The sequence below is a fragment of the Drosophila melanogaster genome, chromosome 3L, assembly GCF_000001215.4.
Source record: "Drosophila melanogaster chromosome 3L".
Taxonomy (NCBI): Eukaryota; Metazoa; Arthropoda; class Insecta; order Diptera; family Drosophilidae; genus Drosophila; species Drosophila melanogaster.
The window spans coordinates 7,755,815-7,775,996 of record NT_037436.4 but is presented as its reverse complement, the minus strand read 5'-3'; the positions used below and the strand labels follow the sequence as shown (position 1 = coordinate 7,775,996).

Genomic DNA, 20,182 nt, shown 5'->3' with positions numbered 1-20,182 from the left:
ATGCCGACCTATAGTCAAAAACTCACCCCTGCCACAGACCTTGAACTTAAGTCGCGGACAAACAAAACCCGTTGAATCACCCCTGCGAGACCCCCGAGAGACCCTTATATCTGTAATCTCCAGACGGAATGCCAGAAACACGCGGAATATTGGACAACAAACAGAAAGGTTGAAAGAAAACTATATAGAAAAGCTATACTATCCGATCCGAGAGAGACCCTCTGAGCAGAGTGGCTCTGAGCGTGCTGATAGTTTGATAGAGCGATAGATAAAGACTCAACTCAGGTTCACGATCGGTGCAATTGAGTGATATGGCGGATTCTGAGTGTGGAGAGCATATTAAATAATAGCCGAGTGGCGGTGCTCAATCAGTCAGTCAGTCAGGTAGAGCTGGGAATGCTTGCACATATCGCGTATACGCCCCGGCCGGCAAAAGGCATTACAACAGACTTGTAGACCGACTGACTCTCCCGACCGATTCGGTTTCGTATCTTTGTATCGGTGAGAACGCTTCTGGGGACTCGCTGCTCACATTTCGATGCATTTCGCGGTTTTTCGTTTATCCACGGGCTTTTTGCGTTTGTAGTTTTTATTTTCGCCAGCTTAGAACTTGCAATTCTCGTGCATTTATTCAGTTTGAGTCCAGCAAGCGCAGCGTCAACGAGCGGATCTCTCTCTTTAATTTTCCGATTCGGGTTTTCGATTTATTCGCATTTTCTCCGGGTTTTTTTTTTGAGCGCGCAGTTATTGTTTTATATCGCAAGTACTTGGCCGATCTGAAGCAAAGTCAAGCCGTCTGCCGTTGATATTGTCTCTGCCTGTAACTCGATCGCATATTACACACTTTTCGCCTTTTCGGTTCTGTTTCGGATTTGAAGGGGAATAATATTTTTGTTTGTCTCCGTCTTTGCGCTTAATTAAATTGCAGCTTTCTTCCTTGTTTCTGCTGATATTGCCAAAAAAGTTTTTTGTTTTACCTTTTACCATAAAAGAAATTAAAGTGTTTTTGTTATTGGATATCGTTTTCTATATATTGGCGTATATATGTCACCAAGTGCAGAAGTATAAAAAAAAAAACGCGCAAAGCAGAACGGGAAAAGTTATTATGTAACTTTTAAAACACTCGTGCCATAAAAACAGGAACAAATGTGGAATAATTCTTGAAGAAACAAAGTGAAAGGCAGAGGAAAAAACAAAAGTGGATAAGCCGCCAAAGGCAATATATGGATAAAAATAAATAGTTTAAATAATAATGGGCGTTTTTAAAAAGCCAAATAAAAAAGTGTAGTTATATGTCAGTGATGTTGCAATAAAACACAAATACAAGTTTTCACAAGTTAAAAATTGATCTTAGTTAAATACTAAAGTAGTAAAGTTTTATTTAATTGAACAAGTGCATCCAAACTAATGTAGCTAAGATTCAATTTCGAAGTAAATTAACTACTTTACCTGCTAATTACCAAAGTTTTGCGCCAGATTCAAAAGATTAAATTACAAATCAGCTGCGGCAAAATTGTGAAGTGTGCAAAGCAAAAGTGGAGGAAAAAAATAAAAATAATAAAAGCAAAAGTGCATTAGGTAGAACATCCGCAGTGACAAAAATAACAGAAGAAAAATGCCGCGCCAAAAAAGATAAGGCAAACCCAAGGATGAGATACGAGCGAATACGAGTGAAGATACTTCTCGCTTAAAACAAAAGTGCATTCAACCAAAAAAAAATTGAAAACAAACTACCTGTGAGAGCGATTTTTCCACATACATATAATAAAAACTATAATTTTTTTAAAATGTCTTTAGATTTGGAAAGGTATTTTAATAATGTACTCTTTATTCGAATTTTGAATGGAGTTGTGTCGTTTGTTTACTCTAAAAGTTGGATTTCGTACCCAATATTAAAATAAATATAAAAATTAAAAAATATTTTTAGATATTGGTTTTAGTTTCATTCAGCAAGATTGATTGGATATTTTACGCAGTACACTATTTTCATTCCGGTGAATTCAAGATAAATAATATTGTTTGTAAGTTTTGCTTAATTACAAGAATTTCCAGTGGCTGAAACTAGCTAGGTAATTTGCTAGTCGCTTTGCAATCCAACTATTTCCATTTGTTTTATTTAAATTTTTTTTTTTTTGTTTTTTTTATTGTTGGCTGACAAGTCTCAGGTCTCGGATGTGGCGTCTTTTTGAGTTTTTGAAACGTCATCGTCAGCGTTTGACTGCCCCGAGTATCTGTGTGCGCCAGTCTATCTGTGTGCGTGTGTTCTGCTGCAATGGTGTGAGTACGCGTGTGCATTTGTGCAGTGGTGTGCGATCATGCGGTAGTCGCACACGCTCTCAGTAAAACTTATTTCAATTGACAACTAAAAAAACTATAGGCACATGCAAAAAGGTTTTAAACATTACAAGTGATACAACTTCGATTCTTGTTTTTGCATTTAGTCGAATAAATGGGGCACAATTACGAAACGCTACTTAATTTAATCTGCAGTCAGCTGCACTTTCTGGCCATTTTCGCTCTGGCTTGCAGAGCGTATACTTCATTTTCACTTAGAGCAAATATGGCTAGTTGTTGATACGGTGAGATAAGCAACTGATTGACAACTACTCCAGATCTATTTTTTTTTTTTTTTAACAATATTGAGGTAGTTGGAAACAAAGAACGAAAACTTAAGGAAAGCCTCTGGGTCGTTTTTTAATTAAAAGAACTTATAGAAAAATGCACTTAAATTTCTAATGACTAAAAGTTAGACACCCTTCATTTATATCAAAAGGAATAACCTAAAGAGAGCAAAACTTTGGACTGAATAAGTTTAACCTAATGAATTTTGTAATGGTATAGTGAGTTTTTGTCCACTTAAATGAAATCAAGTTAGTTTTTAATTAGTCGGAATTTAATCGATACTAAATAGAATTCATTTAAAATTTCCCCCTTAACGAAAATATTATTCAATTTCAATCTAAACATATTAAATCATTATAAAGATCGATTTATGTGATGAACTGATGATTTTAAGCAGACTGCTAATGATTCAGATACGTCAATTTATTATTAGATTGTTAAACGTTTAGGGAAAGGAAAATCCAAGATCCGTTTAGGGTTCTGTTTATAGAACAACAACTCCATGCTGGAAAACCACATAGAAGTATACCCCTTGAACACTATTAACGATGAACTCGGAATTGGTAGATTGTAATTAAATCCCGTCTCGGTAAAATAAGGGGGAACGAACGCCGACGAAATAAATCAATGAATGACTAGAGGTAAAAATAAAATAATAGTGAACAATTTAATTAAGTCAAGTTTAAGACAACAAACGCTAGAGCGCGACGAAAAGTATTACAAGTTTTGCGGAAAGAGAAATAGAAGGCGAGGAAGCAAAGTTGTACAACGGGTCGTATGAGTATTGGGTATTATCACTCACACACGGGCACTATGTTGTAATCGCAATGCAATTAGCATTGCCAAGCAAAAGCTCAAGTTCACTGACAAAGAAATCCAGAGACAGAGAGAGAAAGAGAGAGTGAGAGAGAGAGAGAGATATGGGGTGCACATATATAGGTAACCCACACATCGATAGTATGCGATAATTTCTGTAACTGAGCGAAGCTTTACAAATGCAATCAAATGACGTTAGTTCCCCGTTTCCAATGCGCCAAAGCGAGACAGCAATGACTAGAGAGTGCAATTGAGCGAGACGGGGCGATTGCCGATTACAGAGAGGGGTAGAGTTATGGCCACTATATCTCCCGACGTCGTGAGTAGGTCAGTCAACGATCTTCGCCTGGGTTGAGTAAACCTGACACTCCAACCGGCTTTCTGTGCTTTTTTCTCCACTCCGACTAACTGGCTTCCGCATTGCAAATGTGTATTTAGATATTCCAGCACACTACAGCACACTATTCCACAACAATGTGGTCAATGCCAATTGTTTGATACATCAGATACTATTTGTAATAGATGATGCTTATACTCTATATCACATACTGTGTAGAATTTGATGTTGGTTTTAAAGCTGTTTAGTGCAGTTCAATTCACTGGGGTGAAGGCTAAAAGAGATTGGAAAAGCTAAGGTGAACGAAAGGTATTGTACTTACATTTTCATAAGTAACAAACTTCAAAACTATTTAAAAGTCACTAATGATTTTTAAGAGGAGTAACTAACTCAGCAACTTTAGATCACAATCATATTGGATTGAGATTAATGAAGTCTTCATTTTAGAAAGTGATTGATTGATCTTTCGACTTGAGGTTTATAAACATTTTAGGCAGTTTGGACTTTTTGTAAACGTCTTAAAGATTATTTAAGCTGTATTGAGGCAACGTATATTTTTTTTTTTTAACCCAATAATTCCAGAGTTTATAATTGAGTTGTAATTGGACCACATTCCTCGGGGCAAAGCTAGCTTACTGAATAATAATACCTGACACCCTCTCTATATGTCTCCATCTTAAACCTTATCTCGACTGCTTTTTTGCACTTTGCGACAAACCAAACCGACCGCACTAATTGCAACACGAACCATTAAGCGAGTCATTGGCAATTATCTGGCAGCATTTGAAGTCTGGGTCTGGGCCAACAGCTACTTACGGTTAACCAGCAACACTTGGCCAAAAAGGAACGGGACGCTTTTCGGCCTTTGATGTGTATTTAAAATGCTCTCCAACCCATACATGTAGGCATGTGGGAAATTATGAGCTGCGCTTTGGGTCCATTGGTCAAACGGAGGTAAACGGATTATTTACAACTGGCACGACAGATGTAGAGCTGGGTAATTTTAAGCTGCTTTGCACATTTTAATTAAACACAGATTTTTCGTCAATGCGCCAACTTTAAATGAGTTCCAGCTTGAACGTCACCGACTTGCAGGAAATCCAGTCTTAACCCCATCCAACTGGTCGAATGCATTTAACAGGCTTGCAGAACCTTTGACATTTGCTGAAAACTTTTCAAGTTGTTGTTAGGCAAGAAATTGCTTTTCGCCGAAGCCCCTTAAATGCTGGACCGTCAATTAACAGTGAATAATTTTGCGTGTGTTAAGGAGGATGGCTTAAGGTGCAGGAAATGATTGAAAAGCGTGGAATTCAAAAAGAAATCAATAGACAGTCAGGCAAATGCGGAGCCTTATGCAATCGCAAGCGTGTATGTCAGCTTATTTTTAGCTGAAAAACAGACCCAGCATCCGCACTCAAATTCCCGCTGCAGCCAGGCAATTGGCTGGCAGCTGCCCCACTCACACTCCTCGATTAAGCAAACCCACCCATTCCGTGCAACCACCTTCCTCCAACCACCGAGCAGTGGTTGTTATGGCATTCAGTGAACGCATTTTGTAACATGACAAAATAGCGTAGCATACATTTCAGGGGTTGCAAATGTGCAACATTGATTGGCACGGCTAACTGGCAAATTGGCCACGGGGCCTCCAAATGGGGAGCCTGCGCAGGCGCAGCTTATTCAATTACATAACCTGGCGATAACCGATTCGGAAAAGGATGCTGGCACTTGGCGAAAACGAAACCGAAACAGAACCACAACTGCACTTGTTGCTGGCACAGCGCGGCGTTTGACGATAGCTTTCGGAATAAAAAACGCGTCGGGAAAAATAAAGAGGAAAAACTTTAAAAAAAAAAATCACGGAATATAATCAATTACGCTAACCCCAACCCTTTGCAGTTATTCAAAATGTGGCATATTGAGCATATGGAAATCAATTGTTGCGTGAACATTACCTGAACTTTAAACCAAAGACAAGAGCACATATGAACAAAATTATGTGAGCGTGTAACTAATTTGTGGCATTTGTGAGCAAATCTTCAAAAGAAGTGGAAGTTTCGAACTTTCTTCGGTTCTTCTCGTTTGCCCCTTTTCCCATTTTTTTTTCGGCATTTGTTTAAAAATTGTGCGCCTTGTAGTGGACTATCCTACAGACCCGAAAATGGACGACGAGAGCGACGACAAGGATGATACAAAAAGGTAAATTCACTAGACATTTAGTACCCACACTCAATCATTCGTTAGATGATAGCACAAATCCGTTGGCCATCTGCAAGTGACAGTTGACAAGAAGTAAAAGAATAGACGTGTATATGGCGTGCTGGCAAATTTTCCACTAGGTGAAAGTGAAATGTCCCCCCCTTATTTATTATTTCATCCGATGAATAACTGTATTAAGATTCCACTGCTGTCGTCAAAAAAATCCCTGCCTCCCCCCCTCCCTCCACAAATTTTGATGGCTCACACCCTCGGATTCCATCAATGGAAGCCAACTTGTGGTAACTCAATTCCTTGATCCGTTTTTCCTGCGCCCAACCTCAATGAATTGTAATCTGAGTGTGAATTCGATTAGCTCATGCAATAATTAATTTCACCTGATGACGTAGCTCAATAGTAAAAAGTATCTGGAAAATTCTGGTAACTTGTCGCATAACAGTAAATGAAAGAAATTAGTTATCGAATATCCAGGGTGGCAAGAAATCATGCTTCATAATAAGAGAGTGTTGGCTATAATTGCCAACTTATTGCCATCTTTGTTCAGCCTGGTGTATTACACCTTGGAAAATAACCATAATACTTTCCTAACAACGTAATTCTTATTTTTTCATGACGCAGAAAATAATAGTTAGAAAAATCCCAATGCGGTAATCCATCGGTTAGAATGGAGCAATGTGGCTGTTACATTTTCGTATTGTACAACTTTTACGTTCAATTAAATTTAATATTATTTTGTAAAGACCAACCCAACTGGTCATAAACTAACATTACCATGCCATACTCAAAAACTGACAATAGCAATAATCCCAAAACTCAGCTCATCAAACAGTTAGTGACATGCAAATGTCAATGGCAGAATGGAAAAGTTAACTGTAGCGCAGAAAATTGAAAGCGACAAAGGGCACACAACCCTTGTGTATCCGTATCCTTAGAAAAATCCGGGATGGTGATAGCATATGGGCATATGTGGCTAATCAACGCCAGACAATGCCTCAATGGACTCGGCACACGTGGGTCACGAACGCACTCACCTGGGGGGTGGCGAAACCCTCTTCATTGTGATATCCTTACGAGAATTGAAAGTGTGACGTTGTTAACCGTAAATGCATCCTATTGATTATTTTTAACTCGTAGCTTCCTTTGCAGGAAATCGCGTAATCTCAGCGAGAAGAAGCGACGAGATCAGTTCAACTCGCTGGTCAACGATCTCAGCGCCTTGATATCCACATCCAGCAGAAAGATGGATAAGTCCACGGTCCTGAAGTCCACGATAGCCTTCCTGAAAAATCATAATGGTAGGCTTACTGCGTTACCACTGCTATCTCTCTTTCAACTCTCAAATGTTTGATATCAGAGGCCACCGATCGCTCCAAGGTTTTCGAAATACAACAGGACTGGAAGCCTGCGTTCCTCAGCAATGACGAATACACTCACCTCATGCTGGAGTCTCTCGATGGTTTTATGATGGTCTTCAGCAGCATGGGCTCCATCTTTTACGCCTCGGAAAGTATTACCTCCCAGCTGGGCTATCTGCCGGTAAGTTAGAAAAAATACAATACTATACGATATACAATGAAAACTTCCAAATCAGTAGGTTTTAAATTTAAGAACATAGTGAGAGAAAAATCACTCATAGTATGTTTAGAGAATTAGTTCAGTTCAAACCTTATACCGGTTCGGCAAATCAGAGTATTCGTCAGTAGTCCAAACATTATTTAAATTTTTCGTACAAAATGTCTGAGAAATCAAAAACATCAGTAGTGAATGTTCGCTACACTAACAAGTTGTCGAGCAATTCTTCGCGTGCGGAAATGCTATCCTGGGTGAATAACACGTTGAAATCGCAGTTTTTCAAGGTCGAGGAATTGTGCACCGGAGCGGCATACTGCCAGTTAATGGACATACTGTTTGCCCGGTCGATCCCGATGCAGCGAGTCAAGTTTCGCACAAACGTTGAGTATGAGTACATCCAGAATTTCAAGCTTTTACAGGGATGTTTCAACAAATTTGTTGTTGATAAGATCATTCCCATCGACCGGCTGGTCAAGGGACGATACCAGGATAACTTCGAGTTCCTTCAGTGGTTTCGCAAGTTCTTCGATGCCAACTATGAGAGTCGAGAATATGATCCTGTGATAGCTCGGAATGGAGCAATGCTGGGACTTGGCTCGCCTCCCATGGAAGCCAAGTTACGCAAATCAGTGAATAAGTCAAATCCCCAAACTAAACCCACCGAAGAATCCTCTGCTCAAACAGATAGGGCAACAACAGAACCGAAAAATCAAGTGTATAAGTCAAATTCTGAAAATAAAACCATCGAAGAAGCCTCTGCTCAAACAGATTTGGCAATAACAGAGCCGGAAAATCAAGTGCATGAATCCCAAACTAAAACCACCGAAAAAGCCTCTGCTCAAACAGAAAAAGCAACAACAGAGCCGGATAGTGAAGGTTCCATTGAGGAGTTGCGGAATTACTGTAAATATGTTTCGAGAATGAAACAGGAGAGGAACTTTTACTTATCAAAACTCCGAGCTATTGATCATATTTGCCAGAAATACAATAGTGGCCGAGATAGGGTAATCTTAGAAAAGATTACTAAGATTATTTACAGCGAATAAATGTTCATAACAAGCACCAAATAAACTGCATTCAAATCGGCTAAGAAGCAAAATTCAAAGCAATGTAGTTAGTTAAAAATCATAAGTTAATCTGTCAATAAATTTTTAATACGAAGTTTTTTCTAATCTATTACAAATTTATGGGAGTATGTAATTATATATAAAAATGAAAGTAGTGGGATTTAATATTATATTTTTCTGATGTGCAAAGTGAAGGACCTGAGTCACATTTTCAAAAGTAAATATTTGTTTTGATTAAATCTCAGTTCTTACATCTGTATCTATTTCGCGTTCCAGCAAGATTTGTACAACATGACCATTTATGACCTGGCCTATGAGATGGACCATGAGGCGCTGCTGAATATCTTTATGAATCCCACACCGGTAATCGAGCCCAGACAGACGGACATAAGTTCCAGTAACCAGATCACATTCTACACTCATTTGAGACGCGGCGGGATGGAGAAAGTGGATGCCAATGCCTACGAGTTGGTCAAATTCGTGGGCTACTTTCGTAGGTAGCCGTGCAGAGAGTTTCGGTCACCTCCACTGATGCTTATCCCTTAGGTAACGATACCAATACTTCGACGGGTTCCAGTTCGGAGGTTTCGAATGGCTCAAATGGACAACCTGCGGTGCTGCCGCGCATCTTCCAGCAGAATCCCAATGCCGAGGTGGACAAAAAGCTGGTTTTCGTGGGCACTGGACGCGTACAGAATCCCCAACTGATCAGGGAAATGAGCATTATTGATCCCACAAGTAATGAGTTCACTTCGAAACACAGCATGGAGTGGAAGTTTTTGTTTCTGGATCACCGTGCTCCTCCGATCATTGGCTATATGCCCTTCGAGGTTCTGGGGACGTCCGGCTATGATTATTACCACTTTGATGATCTGGACAGTATTGTGGCGTGCCATGAAGAGCGTAAGTTTCGTAAAGCAAACATAAACTATGCGAAAATATAAATCCATTAATTATTTTAGTAAGGCAAACGGGTGAGGGCAAGTCTTGCTACTACCGATTCCTTACGAAGGGCCAACAGTGGATATGGTTGCAAACGGACTACTATGTGAGCTATCACCAGTTCAATTCCAAACCAGACTACGTGGTCTGCACCCATAAGGTTGTCAGCTATGCCGAGGTTCTGAAGGATAGTCGAAAGGAGGGCCAAAAATCGGGAAATAGCAACAGCATCACCAACAATGGGAGCAGTAAGGTCATAGCCTCCACGGGAACTAGCAGCAAATCCGCATCTGCCACCACAACACTGAGGGACTTCGAGCTGAGCAGCCAAAATCTGGATAGCACATTGCTCGGAAATAGTCTGGCCAGTTTGGGCACTGAAACAGCAGCCACTTCACCCGCCGTGGACTCGTCGCCCATGTGGTCAGCGTCGGCTGTCCAACCGTCGGGATCATGCCAAATAAATCCCCTGAAGACATCGCGTCCCGCTTCGAGTTATGGCAATATCAGCTCCACAGGAATATCGCCGAAGGCCAAACGAAAGTGCTACTTCTACAACAACCGGGGGAATGACTCGGATTCAACGTCCATGTCGACGGATTCGGTCACCAGCCGGCAGTCCATGATGACGCACGTCAGTTCGGTGAGTATAGATTATTGATCATTAGGGAAATTGTTTGAATTTGGTCCTTATAATTTCCATAGCAAAGCCAACGGCAGCGATCGCATCACCGAGAACACCATCGAGAAAATCATCACAATCAGTCACATCATCACATGCAGCAACAGCAGCAGCATCAGAACCAGCAGCAGCAACATCAGCAGCACCAGCAACTGCAACAGCAGCTGCAACATACAGTGGGTACTCCGAAAATGGTGCCTCTCCTGCCGATTGCGTCCACACAAATAATGGCTGGAAATGCGTGTCAGTTTCCCCAACCCGCCTATCCGCTTGCTAGTCCCCAACTGGTGGCACCGACATTTCTTGAGCCGCCGCAATATCTCACCGCCATTCCCATGCAGCCAGTGATCGCTCCGTTTCCGGTGGCGCCAGTGCTTTCCCCACTTCCGGTGCAGTCACAAACGGATATGCTGCCCGATACGGTGGTTATGACGCCAACACAGAGTCAGTTGCAGGATCAATTGCAGCGGAAGCACGACGAACTGCAAAAACTGATCCTCCAGCAACAGAATGAGCTGAGGATCGTATCAGAGCAGCTCCTCCTATCCCGCTACACATATCTGCAGCCCATGATGTCGATGGGATTCGCACCTGGCAACATGACAGCAGCAGCGGTGGGTAATTTGGGAGCCAGTGGCCAACGTGGACTGAATTTCACCGGCAGCAATGCCGTGCAGCCGCAATTCAATCAGTATGGATTTGCACTGAACTCGGAGCAGATGCTTAACCAGCAGGATCAGCAGATGATGATGCAGCAGCAGCAGAATCTGCACACGCAGCACCAGCACAATCTCCAGCAGCAACATCAGAGCCACTCACAGTTGCAGCAACATACCCAGCAGCAACATCAGCAGCAGCAGCAACAACAGCAACAACAGCAGCAACAGCAGCAGCAGCAACAGCAACAACAGCAGCAGCAACAACAGCAGCAACAGCAGCAGCAACAGTTGCAGCTGCAACAACAAAATGATATTTTACTGCGTGAGGATATCGATGATATAGACGCCTTTCTCAATCTGTCCCCCCTGCACTCATTGGGCTCGCAATCCACCATTAATCCCTTCAACTCCAGCAGCAATAACAACAATCAAAGCTACAATGGAGGCAGTAATCTGAATAATGGCAACCAGAACAACAACAATCGCAGTTCAAATCCTCCGCAAAATAATAACGAGGACTCGCTGTTGTCCTGCATGCAGATGGCCACCGAATCGAGTCCTTCGATCAACTTTCACATGGGCATCAGCGATGATGGCTCCGAAACGCAGAGCGAGGACAACAAGATGATGCACACTTCCGGCAGCAATCTGGTGCAGCAGCAACAGCAGCAGCAGCAACAACAACAAATCCTGCAGCAGCATCAACAGCAGTCAAATAGCTTCTTCAGTTCGAATCCCTTTCTCAACAGTCAGAATCAGAATCAAAACCAATTGCCAAACGATCTGGAAATATTGCCATACCAGATGTCCCAAGAGCAATCACAGAATCTATTCAACTCGCCACACACAGCCCCAGGCAGTAGTCAATAGCGTATACCCACTGTATATAACACTCTGTAGCGATAGGAAAAGATAGAATTGTATAACTCCAGGCAACCCATATAACCACATATCCGTGTATTATCAAGTTTGGCCTCTGGCTCTCTTTATCGAACCTCATCTATCGGAAGCCCAGAGCTAGTTGTAGATCTCAACAGACTGAGTATTGTCCCACCCCGCTCCCATTATGCGTTGTATATAACATAAACATAGGTGTACTATAGAAAAGGTCTCAAAAAAAAAAAATCCATTGTAAGTAGGTTCTAAATTGTTGTAGTTTGTAGCAAGAACCCATCGTTTCCATAGGTTAGCCTTATCCAGTAAGTGCCATCGAGGCGCAAACAAGGATCTCTGATACGAAATCGAACCTTAAAACCTAATCCTAAGTTATTTGTATTCTAATATACTGAGAAGCGACTAACAAGCAAACGAGTTGAGCAAAGCTAATTCAATTCCATATTATTTTCAAGACTGGGCTTCGTCATTGAGGTCAAAAATGATATTTATCGTACGATTTAGTGTTATTATGTATGTATAACTCATAACTCAGGTTGAGATTGCAACTGACATTTATTTTGCTGTGAAGATATTCCCATAAGTTTTCTTTAGGCCCGATCTTTTCTGACAGCTGAAATGCCATTAGTTCAATCATTATTACAATTTCCCCTGCATTACCATTTTACTGTTGGAAAAGTTCGTTCGAATATGCTTCGATCTGCAGCTGATAAAGAGCCAAATGCTTTAAACTTAGAACTTGTAAATGGAAACAAACTATCTTAAACTCAACTACAACTACCTTAATAATTTTAGTTAGCTCAATGTTTAAGATTTGTACATACCTATAGGACGAGTCGTTAGAACTTGCTTAAGCCTGTAAATACGATGAGGATAATGTAGACCCATTTTGTACATAACTGTTTATATGTTTTTCAAAAGAGCTTAACAACAAAATGTAATTGAACATGCTAACCAAACCAAAAAAAAAAACCAGAACATTATCGATACAGAGTTGTAATAAAGCAAAACAAAAAACAGTTACAAAAACTTACATAATTGCATGTTATTTATTATTTGATTCATTCTTAATAGTAAGTAAAGAGAGGGAGTAAAAAATGTATATGAATTCTACTCAGACGCGCAGCTTGGCAACGGCATTCTGAAGAATCTGGAACTCGGAGTTAATGTTGTCCATCAGATTCGAAATCTGGGGCTTCGAGTCGAGAACCTCAACACTCTGAGTATAGGCATTGTAGCGAACACCAAAGGGTCGGGGAATCGAGTTCGCAAATTTACTAAAAGTAATTCAAGTTATTTAACACTTTCGTTAGATATGTTTAGGCCTAGTAACTTACATGGTCTTCTCCTTGGCGGTTTCGAAACTATCGGCCACATAGTACAGAGGCTGGAACTGAGTAATGGGATACTTGGTGACGCCAGTGACCTCCGGCTCAAAGTCCTTCAGCTGCGGCTTGTCCGTGAGGCAATACTCCAGTTCCCCGTAGGAGGACAGCAGACCAGCTCCGTACGCCTTCAACTCACCCTCCTGGCGGCACACGCCGTACTCAACAGTGAACCAGAAGATCTGAAAGAAAGAATTCACGCATCACACAGTTATCCTTTGTTAGCCTAGAGCAAAGAGCCACTTACGGTGGACAATTTCTCAATGTAATCATCGGGTGCTCCCAGGGAAGCTAGCCCGATCTCCTGACTGAATTGGGCAAAAGCTGGATCTGCAAAAAGCGGCACGTGGCCCATCAGCTCGTGGCAGACATCTGGTTCCGGTGTGTACATGGGCTTGCTGGGATGTCGGATATACTGAGTGGAGTGGAAGACGCGGAAGGCCAGTCCAGCCAGGAAATCCCGAGAGCTGAGTAGTCCAGCCACTGGACGCAGAGTGAAACCTGTGCAATCTGAAGTGCAGCAATTTAATGTTACGAATTCTATCTAATGGGCAGTAATCGAACTAACCCCTCAAAAAGTTGGACACATCCTCCAGCTGGGGAATGTTATCCTCTCGGAATCCACAGTTGTCCACCAGCAAGGGAAAGACGTGGTTGTACTCGCGACAGGCATGTGTCTTATACAGCTTCGTAAGATTCCTGAAGATAATGCCCCAGGTCTCGATCTCCTCCTTGGTGTAATCCACATGGGGCAAGGGCTCGCCATGCTTGTAGTTGTAGGCAATGTCGGCGAAGTACTTGCGACGCTTGCGGTATTCCGGATCGGTAAAACCAGGATGATCGGCATCCAGCTCCGATCCGTAGCTCAGAATCTGATTGGCGAAACGATCCAGATCGCGTATACGCCGCGGGAACCAGGGCACAGCCGTGGCATTATCCTTGTAGTCACGCGAAATGATGTTAAAGTAGCTACACTGCTCCTTCACATCCTCGATGGCTTTTCCCAAGGCTCCCGATTTTCCATCGGCCTCCACGAAAAACTCATAACCGGGAACACGCAGCGAGGAACGCGACTCAATATGCACCAGGTTTATGTCATGCTTCTTGAAGATGGCCAAAATGTTGGCCAAAGCTCCGCTGGACAACGACGAATCCTTGGGCGAAAACAGAAGACAGGTGTTCCTGGCCTCCTTAATATCTACACCCTCGACTATGTAAGCCGAATCCTCTACGCGCGTTGGCTGTAATAAATTCATTGGTAATTTAAAAAATATTTACGGTTTATATTTTTGCTGTTTGGGAAAACAGCCATTGCATCATTGGAAATTTGACAGATTGACTCCGAGTGACCTGGGCTAAACGAGCAGTCAAGCCAAACTATTTAATATAGATAATATTTCTCTGCTCTTATGACTATGCAATGTCTATCAGCAAATCTCCTATTACAGAGGCTACCAGGGCCCAAATCGCATAATCATTTAACCGAAGCCTTATATGAGCCAACGAACTGTAATTGTAGTACTTGCCTCAGATCTGCATCATTGAGATTGTTTGTGTTTTGGCTTGAACCCCCATATTGAAGGTTTAGGTCCGACCGCAATGGCAATCAGCGCATATTGCCAAGGACTCGGCCTAGAACTTGGTGTGCTGTATCTGTGGGAAGGTCTCCCAAGTAGTATACTTTGCAAGATCTTGAGCCATAACAAGGTCCTCTAACAGGGCTGAATTATTTGTTCTTAATGTATTTATATGACATCTTATTAAGCTGTACTGTTTCTACTTCCAATATATGCGCCTGACGTCTTAATTCAGGTTTTACTCTACAAAACACATTAATAAACTACTTGTTTAGGAGCGAAAATAAAATAAACCACTAGGAGTCCCAGACACCACTCTGTTTTCCTTTGTCTAGAACTATTGCGAACTAACCCAATTCCATGACAGGTTTTATACATTATAGATCCGCATTCTCATTTCAATCAAAATAATAAAATTATATTTTATTTGAATTTTTTTTCCTCAAAGGTTGGACAAGTTCATGCTGAGAACGCAGAATAATAAACTTGTTATTGTTTTTAATTTATTAGCTATTTTACGGATCACTTTCTATACCGGGTGCACAGAGGACTCTCGCCGAAGCAACAAACCTTATCAAAGGAGACCTGCCGCTGGTACATTTTCACAAGATTCTCGGGTTTCTCCACTGATAAGTACAATAAAACCGATGGCGAACGATCCGTTCAGCAAACGAATTAAAACTGATTTAATTTCTCTATGAATCGCGCGCTTAAATAGACTTTTCGATAGGCCCCATAGCTGAGCCCAAACGAAAATCAATCCGAACTGAAACCAGTAAAAAATACAAATAATATCGCGGGCAATCGGGCGAGTAAATGATCTTGGAACGGCATCCACATGCGATCCAATCGCGGCTATGGCTCTGCGGCTGCGGGGTTATCAGTGCCCAGTGTCTCGATGGGCCTAAAATCCCATTTCAGTATTCAGCTTCATTACAGAAGCCGTCGTCTAGCCGATCAAATCTAAATGTTGAGGCTTAAATACAGTCTAGCATCCATAATTCAAAATACGAAAAAAAGGAACGCCTGATTCGAAAAACCAGTTTTGAATGTTATAGATCTGTGTTCCTGGAACTTAGGCACAGTTTTCTATAGATAAAATATAATATCGTAAACAATGTTTTCTTACTTTTGAAGAACCCAAAGCACTTCCTTTTCGCATGTTCCACTGTATTTTGGAAATATTATCAGCTAAGACTCGCCCCTCTGCTGGGGTCCAAATTAACAAAACATTATTTCAGCTAGTTTTAGATTTGCTTTGTTTTGCAAAAAATCATACTGAATAATCTGGGCTGTGTTTTTCTAATGACAGGTTCTAACCAAACGAGTTCAACGGCATTTCAGGGCAATTATTTCAGTAGTGAATAGCTCCAAGTGGGCCTGGCACGCGCTACTCTTGGTTTTTTTTTTATACTTGCGGTCCACATCAGATTGACTGGAATCAATTAGTCCAATCGTTACACTCACCCGAACTTTTTGTCGGATTTTGTCTTTTAAATGGTAATACGCTTTCCTTAAGTCTAGGTGACTTACATTGTGGTACCCACTTGTAATTGTTAATCTATGAGTAGGTTTATTATTGTTTCAAGTTCAGAGTTCACTCGGTATAAGCACGTCAACAGATAACCCCGAAATTTAAGCTGATGTAATATTACAAGAGCTTACAAAAGCTAAAGCAATAAACCATATCTATACCATGTCTTTACTTCCGACATAAAATGTTTCAATATTCTTATTTCTATTTTTAGATATGTTTTTTGTCAATCCTAAAAAGCATTGATTTAGGCCCAAAAGTAGGCAAAGAAATCAGGTCATTTTTGAAGACAATGAGGGTATTAAGGCTAATATTTTATGTAGACCGAATTGATAATCCACTTTCAATACACTCCAAAATCAAGACGAAATGGGAGTGATCTATGATGACGATGCTTAAACATCCGAAAAACAAGCAAGCCCTATCTGTACCGTTTGCTTACAAGATTTGTCTTCAGCGGAGAATATTAAACATCTGTTCTACATGTCAAAAGTTTTACATCTTCATTGATTTTTACACACCAAGACTGATAGTCAATACAAAATCAATGCACGCTTCAGTGCAGGAGTGTAGGTTAAATTTATTTTTATTTTTTTTGTCGTTTTATATGTTAAAATAAATTAACGGCTTTGTGGAATCCGGTTAAGGCGGAGCGATCTTCACGCAGCCCTCGTCCTGTTTCACCTAAAAAATTAAATGCGTAAAGGTAAAATGTAAATATGTGTTATAGTTAGGTTACTCAGTCTTACTGATTGCTGAAACACATATTGTGGCACATTGTCCTGCCATCTTCTTTGGATCCAGCCCCATGGTGCCGCACAAATGAGCTGTGTGTCCATTCTGGGCAAATAGCCTCGATCACATAACAGTTCACAAATCGCGAGTGATTTGGATGGTTCATTATTGCAGCTTGCAGGATAGAAACGTCCATTGCGAGGGGGTGTCAAAACTGGACAACTCAATGCGAGGGATTCTAGAAATAGGATGCAATAGCAAATACATAATGTGTCTTATAAAATCCTATAGCACTAACTTAAATTGTTTGTACATTGTACATTGATGTGTACTTACCCACGCACTTGGCTTCTGGACTAGACCAAAGTCCGGTGTGTCCACAAACCGCAAATTGTGAGCCCTGCATGATATAACCCGCGTTGCAGGTAATATTGCAACGAGTGTAGTTGAAGCCATTTTGGAGATACTTATCGCAAGAAGCCTTTCCGTTGGCTGGTCCCTTAAACAAAGGGCATATATCCTTTCTTGGTGCTTCCTGACTGACAGGCGCGTCTTTCGATGGCGGTAATTTGGAGCCATCCAAAATACAACTATTTTGATCATCGAGTAGATGATATCCTTGGGGGCAATGGCAGATATAGGAACCTACCGTATTCTCGCATTTGTGCTCACAGTAACGGTAAGTCATTCGCCAAGAATCTGAATCAATATCCGCCAAATCGCATTCGTTAATGTCCTGACACTCACTGCCATCGTCGGACAGCTTGAATCCGGACTTGCACACTATTTCACCCGGGGAGAAACCATCGCCGTCGGTGGGCTCAACTCTGCCCACCAGTGACGGAAGGCATTTGTATGTTCCATTTAGGTTTTTACATCCAGCCGTACAGTCCCACGATAGTTCGGGATCAGCGCACTCATCAATGTCTAGAAGGTGGTAAGTAAATTTATAGGTATTTTTTTGTTTTGCTTATAGATTTCGACATAATTTTTTTAGTACTTACCCAAGCAAGTTTTTTCATCACTTTCGTCTATTTCAAAACCACTATTACAGGTGCATATGAATTCACCAGGAAGGTTGTTGCAAACTTGAGAGCAGCCGCCATTCGATTCCTTGCACTCGTCGATATCTGAAACAGAAGATAAAGCTTAGTGTATCTTAAGGATATATTGATTAAAAAATGTGTACCTACCATTACAGCTTCTTAAATCGGTGGAATTCAGTGTATAACCCTCATAGCATTCGCATTTATGAGTTGATCTGTTACATATATGAGCGCAACCACCATTATCAATCCTGCATCTCTACAATAAAGACGACTTATAAATGTATCTTATGATCAAGAGATCAGTTTCCAAAAAATCATTACCATTTTTTTTTGCTTCATTGAATGCGTGTTTCCTTTACCAATCTTTATGCAATTGGGTTTCAAACCAAGCCATATACCATTTGAGCAATAGAGTGCATTATCTTTGGCACGTTTGAGTTTGTAGTTGACGCGGCAGGAATAATAGGTCACAAGAAAGACATGTTCCCCATTTCGGCGAAGTTTGACGGATGCCTTAGCATTTTTAATCCTCGGAGGAGTCCAGCAGGTATCGTCGTATTGAAAAGATAAATTGTTATCTATTGCGGGGGTGATTTCGGGAATATCATTTAACGAAGCTGTAAAATTAATGCATTAAAAATCAATGTAATTCAAATAAATAAATAAATAATTGTATATAATAGAAATTTTTCTTACTTATGGTTATGTTATAATGGATTCACAACATACCTGTGGAAAATGCGATACACATAAGCGCGTACAAAACAATCACTGATGTCGACATTCTGTTTTGCACCATTTCAATAATTATATAAACATGTTCATGATTGGATTACTTAAGAAAACATCAGCCGAAAGTAAACGTTTTGTTTAATCAAGTGTCTCCCATTGAGGCGCTTGTCACCAACTTGCATTAAAATGTCTGCCTAAAAGTACACACTTAATTAATTAAAAAATAAACGCAATAATATTTACAATATTTAGAATATTGTGAGTAACAGATGTTAGTAATTGTATTTAATTTTAGTTGCCATCTATGAACATGTATTTTTACTTTTTTTCCGTTACCATGTTCAACACTTTTAATGTATGTTTGATGTAAACACTGTTAAGATAATTATTTACAAAATATATAGGTTTTTTTTTAATGCCGTAACCCTTTTTTTTAATATTCATTTATTAACGTATCGGCAAACAACGAATCGCTCCAAAGGAAAACTGACGACAAACTGAATTATCAGGTATTTGGCCGGCAAGGCAAAAATACTATTTCGGTACCCATTATCAGTAGGGTATAAGCATTTTCAGAAGATTATTAAACCTAAGTGTTAAATTATGTTATTCAACTATATAAGCTGACATTACATCAATTAAACTCGCAATCGAAATCAAATGCGCCGCTGCAACTGCTCGCCATACTGTAAATGGATTTTAATTAAACGAAATTAAATACAATAGAAATCTAGCGTAGGTGTGTTACTCTTAGACTTATTTGGTTGGCCGAGCAAACATGTTATTCTCTATATATATTTTATATATATATATATATACATATATATATATGCCACCCGATCCCCACTACTTGGATAGGAAACCCAATTTTTCCTTTGTCCGAATTTTTCATTGATGAATTGCATTTTAAGTGCCAAATCGATTTTGCTCAAAAGAACTGAAAACATTTAGAGCTTACACCTAATTGAAAATTTTATTGGGTCGCAGATTGGCGTGACTTTGTTCGCTCATTTAAAAATGTTTTCTCGTGGTGGTGTTTGCTCAGAAATAAAACAAATTTTTAAATGTTTTTTTTCAAGTGTTAGTGGTATGCAGTTTTTACTTGTTATTACATATATTTTTGGCAAAAATCGGTTACTCAGAGCTTTGATAAGACTATCTTTTGGTTTGACTGTTCATTAGATAAAGACCCAAACAAATACATTAAATGTAGGTAAACATTTCGTACCGTTCCAAAATGTTCTCTTTAGATTTGGATTTTAGACCGAATGTTCATATATGTATTTGATTTCCTGTTCAAATGTAATTAGAGGGTATCTCTCACCCGTAGCCTTATGATAAGGAAAAGCAATATGTCAGAGG

The 20,182-nt window shown here is 40.4% G+C and overlaps 4 protein-coding genes across 13 annotated transcripts in view; 2 read left to right on the top strand and 2 right to left on the bottom strand.

The window, feature by feature from the left end:
- The first annotated feature begins 393 nt into the window (after positions 1-393).
- Positions 394-12,764, top strand: Clk (Clock). Of its 5 annotated transcripts, none has more exons than NM_079240.3 (8): positions 394-501; positions 5,675-5,974; positions 7,139-7,287; positions 7,347-7,528; positions 8,908-9,124; positions 9,178-9,534; positions 9,594-10,216; positions 10,279-12,764. In NM_079240.3, exons 2-8 carry the CDS (start codon positions 5,937-5,939, stop codon positions 11,782-11,784), a joined length of 3,072 nt encoding a protein of 1,023 aa, NP_523964.2. In that variant the 5' UTR covers positions 394-501; positions 5,675-5,936; the 3' UTR covers positions 11,785-12,764. The 5 variants fall into 5 exon arrangements, with proteins under 5 accessions (NP_523964.2, NP_001014574.1, NP_001014576.1 ...); NM_001014574.2 differs by having other exon boundaries at positions 7,127-7,287; positions 7,349-7,528; positions 10,279-12,027; NM_001014576.2 differs by having other exon boundaries at positions 7,127-7,287; positions 10,279-12,027.
- Positions 7,645-8,728, top strand: CG32371 (uncharacterized protein). The gene has a single exon (NM_168231.2). The coding sequence runs from the start codon at positions 7,726-7,728 to the stop codon at positions 8,608-8,610; it is 885 nt and encodes a 294-aa protein (NP_729295.1). The 5' UTR covers positions 7,645-7,725; the 3' UTR covers positions 8,611-8,728.
- A 66-nt stretch (positions 12,765-12,830) lies between the features above and the next one.
- Hn (Henna) lies at positions 12,831-15,544 on the bottom strand. 4 transcript variants are annotated; one of them, NM_001274614.1, is made up of 6 exons: positions 15,341-15,446; positions 14,720-15,013; positions 13,762-14,434; positions 13,441-13,703; positions 13,146-13,375; positions 12,831-13,085 (listed from the first exon to the last, which is right to left on the bottom strand). In NM_001274614.1, exons 4-6 carry the CDS (start codon positions 13,582-13,584, stop codon positions 12,923-12,925), a joined length of 537 nt encoding a protein of 178 aa, NP_001261543.1. In that variant the 5' UTR covers positions 13,585-13,703; positions 13,762-14,434; positions 14,720-15,013; positions 15,341-15,446; the 3' UTR covers positions 12,831-12,922. The 4 variants fall into 4 exon arrangements, with proteins under 4 accessions (NP_001261543.1, NP_523963.2, NP_001261542.1 ...); NM_079239.4 differs by lacking the exon at positions 14,720-15,013 and having other exon boundaries at positions 15,341-15,544; NM_001274613.1 differs by lacking the exon at positions 14,720-15,013.
- Positions 15,545-16,873: 1,329 nt separating this feature from the next.
- Positions 16,874-20,182, bottom strand: part of CG32373 (uncharacterized protein) — a 108,576-nt gene continuing 105,267 nt past the window's right edge. For 2 of the 3 annotated variants that reach the window (NM_206297.3, NM_168229.3), the window contains 7 exons: positions 18,818-19,014; positions 18,410-18,705; positions 18,233-18,344; positions 18,044-18,169; positions 17,376-17,966; positions 17,054-17,277; positions 16,874-16,988 (listed from right to left, as the gene is read on the bottom strand). In NM_206297.3, the coding sequence (NP_996019.1) occupies positions 16,947-16,988; positions 17,054-17,277; positions 17,376-17,966; positions 18,044-18,169; positions 18,233-18,344; positions 18,410-18,705; positions 18,818-18,887 (1,461 nt within the window). In that variant the 5' untranslated portion in view covers positions 18,888-19,014 and the 3' untranslated portion in view covers positions 16,874-16,946. Of the gene's footprint in view, positions 16,989-17,053; positions 17,278-17,375; positions 17,967-18,043; positions 18,170-18,232; positions 18,345-18,409; positions 18,706-18,817; positions 19,015-19,142; positions 19,294-20,182 lie in introns of those variants that run through there. The other variant, NM_001274605.1, reaches the window with a different exon arrangement.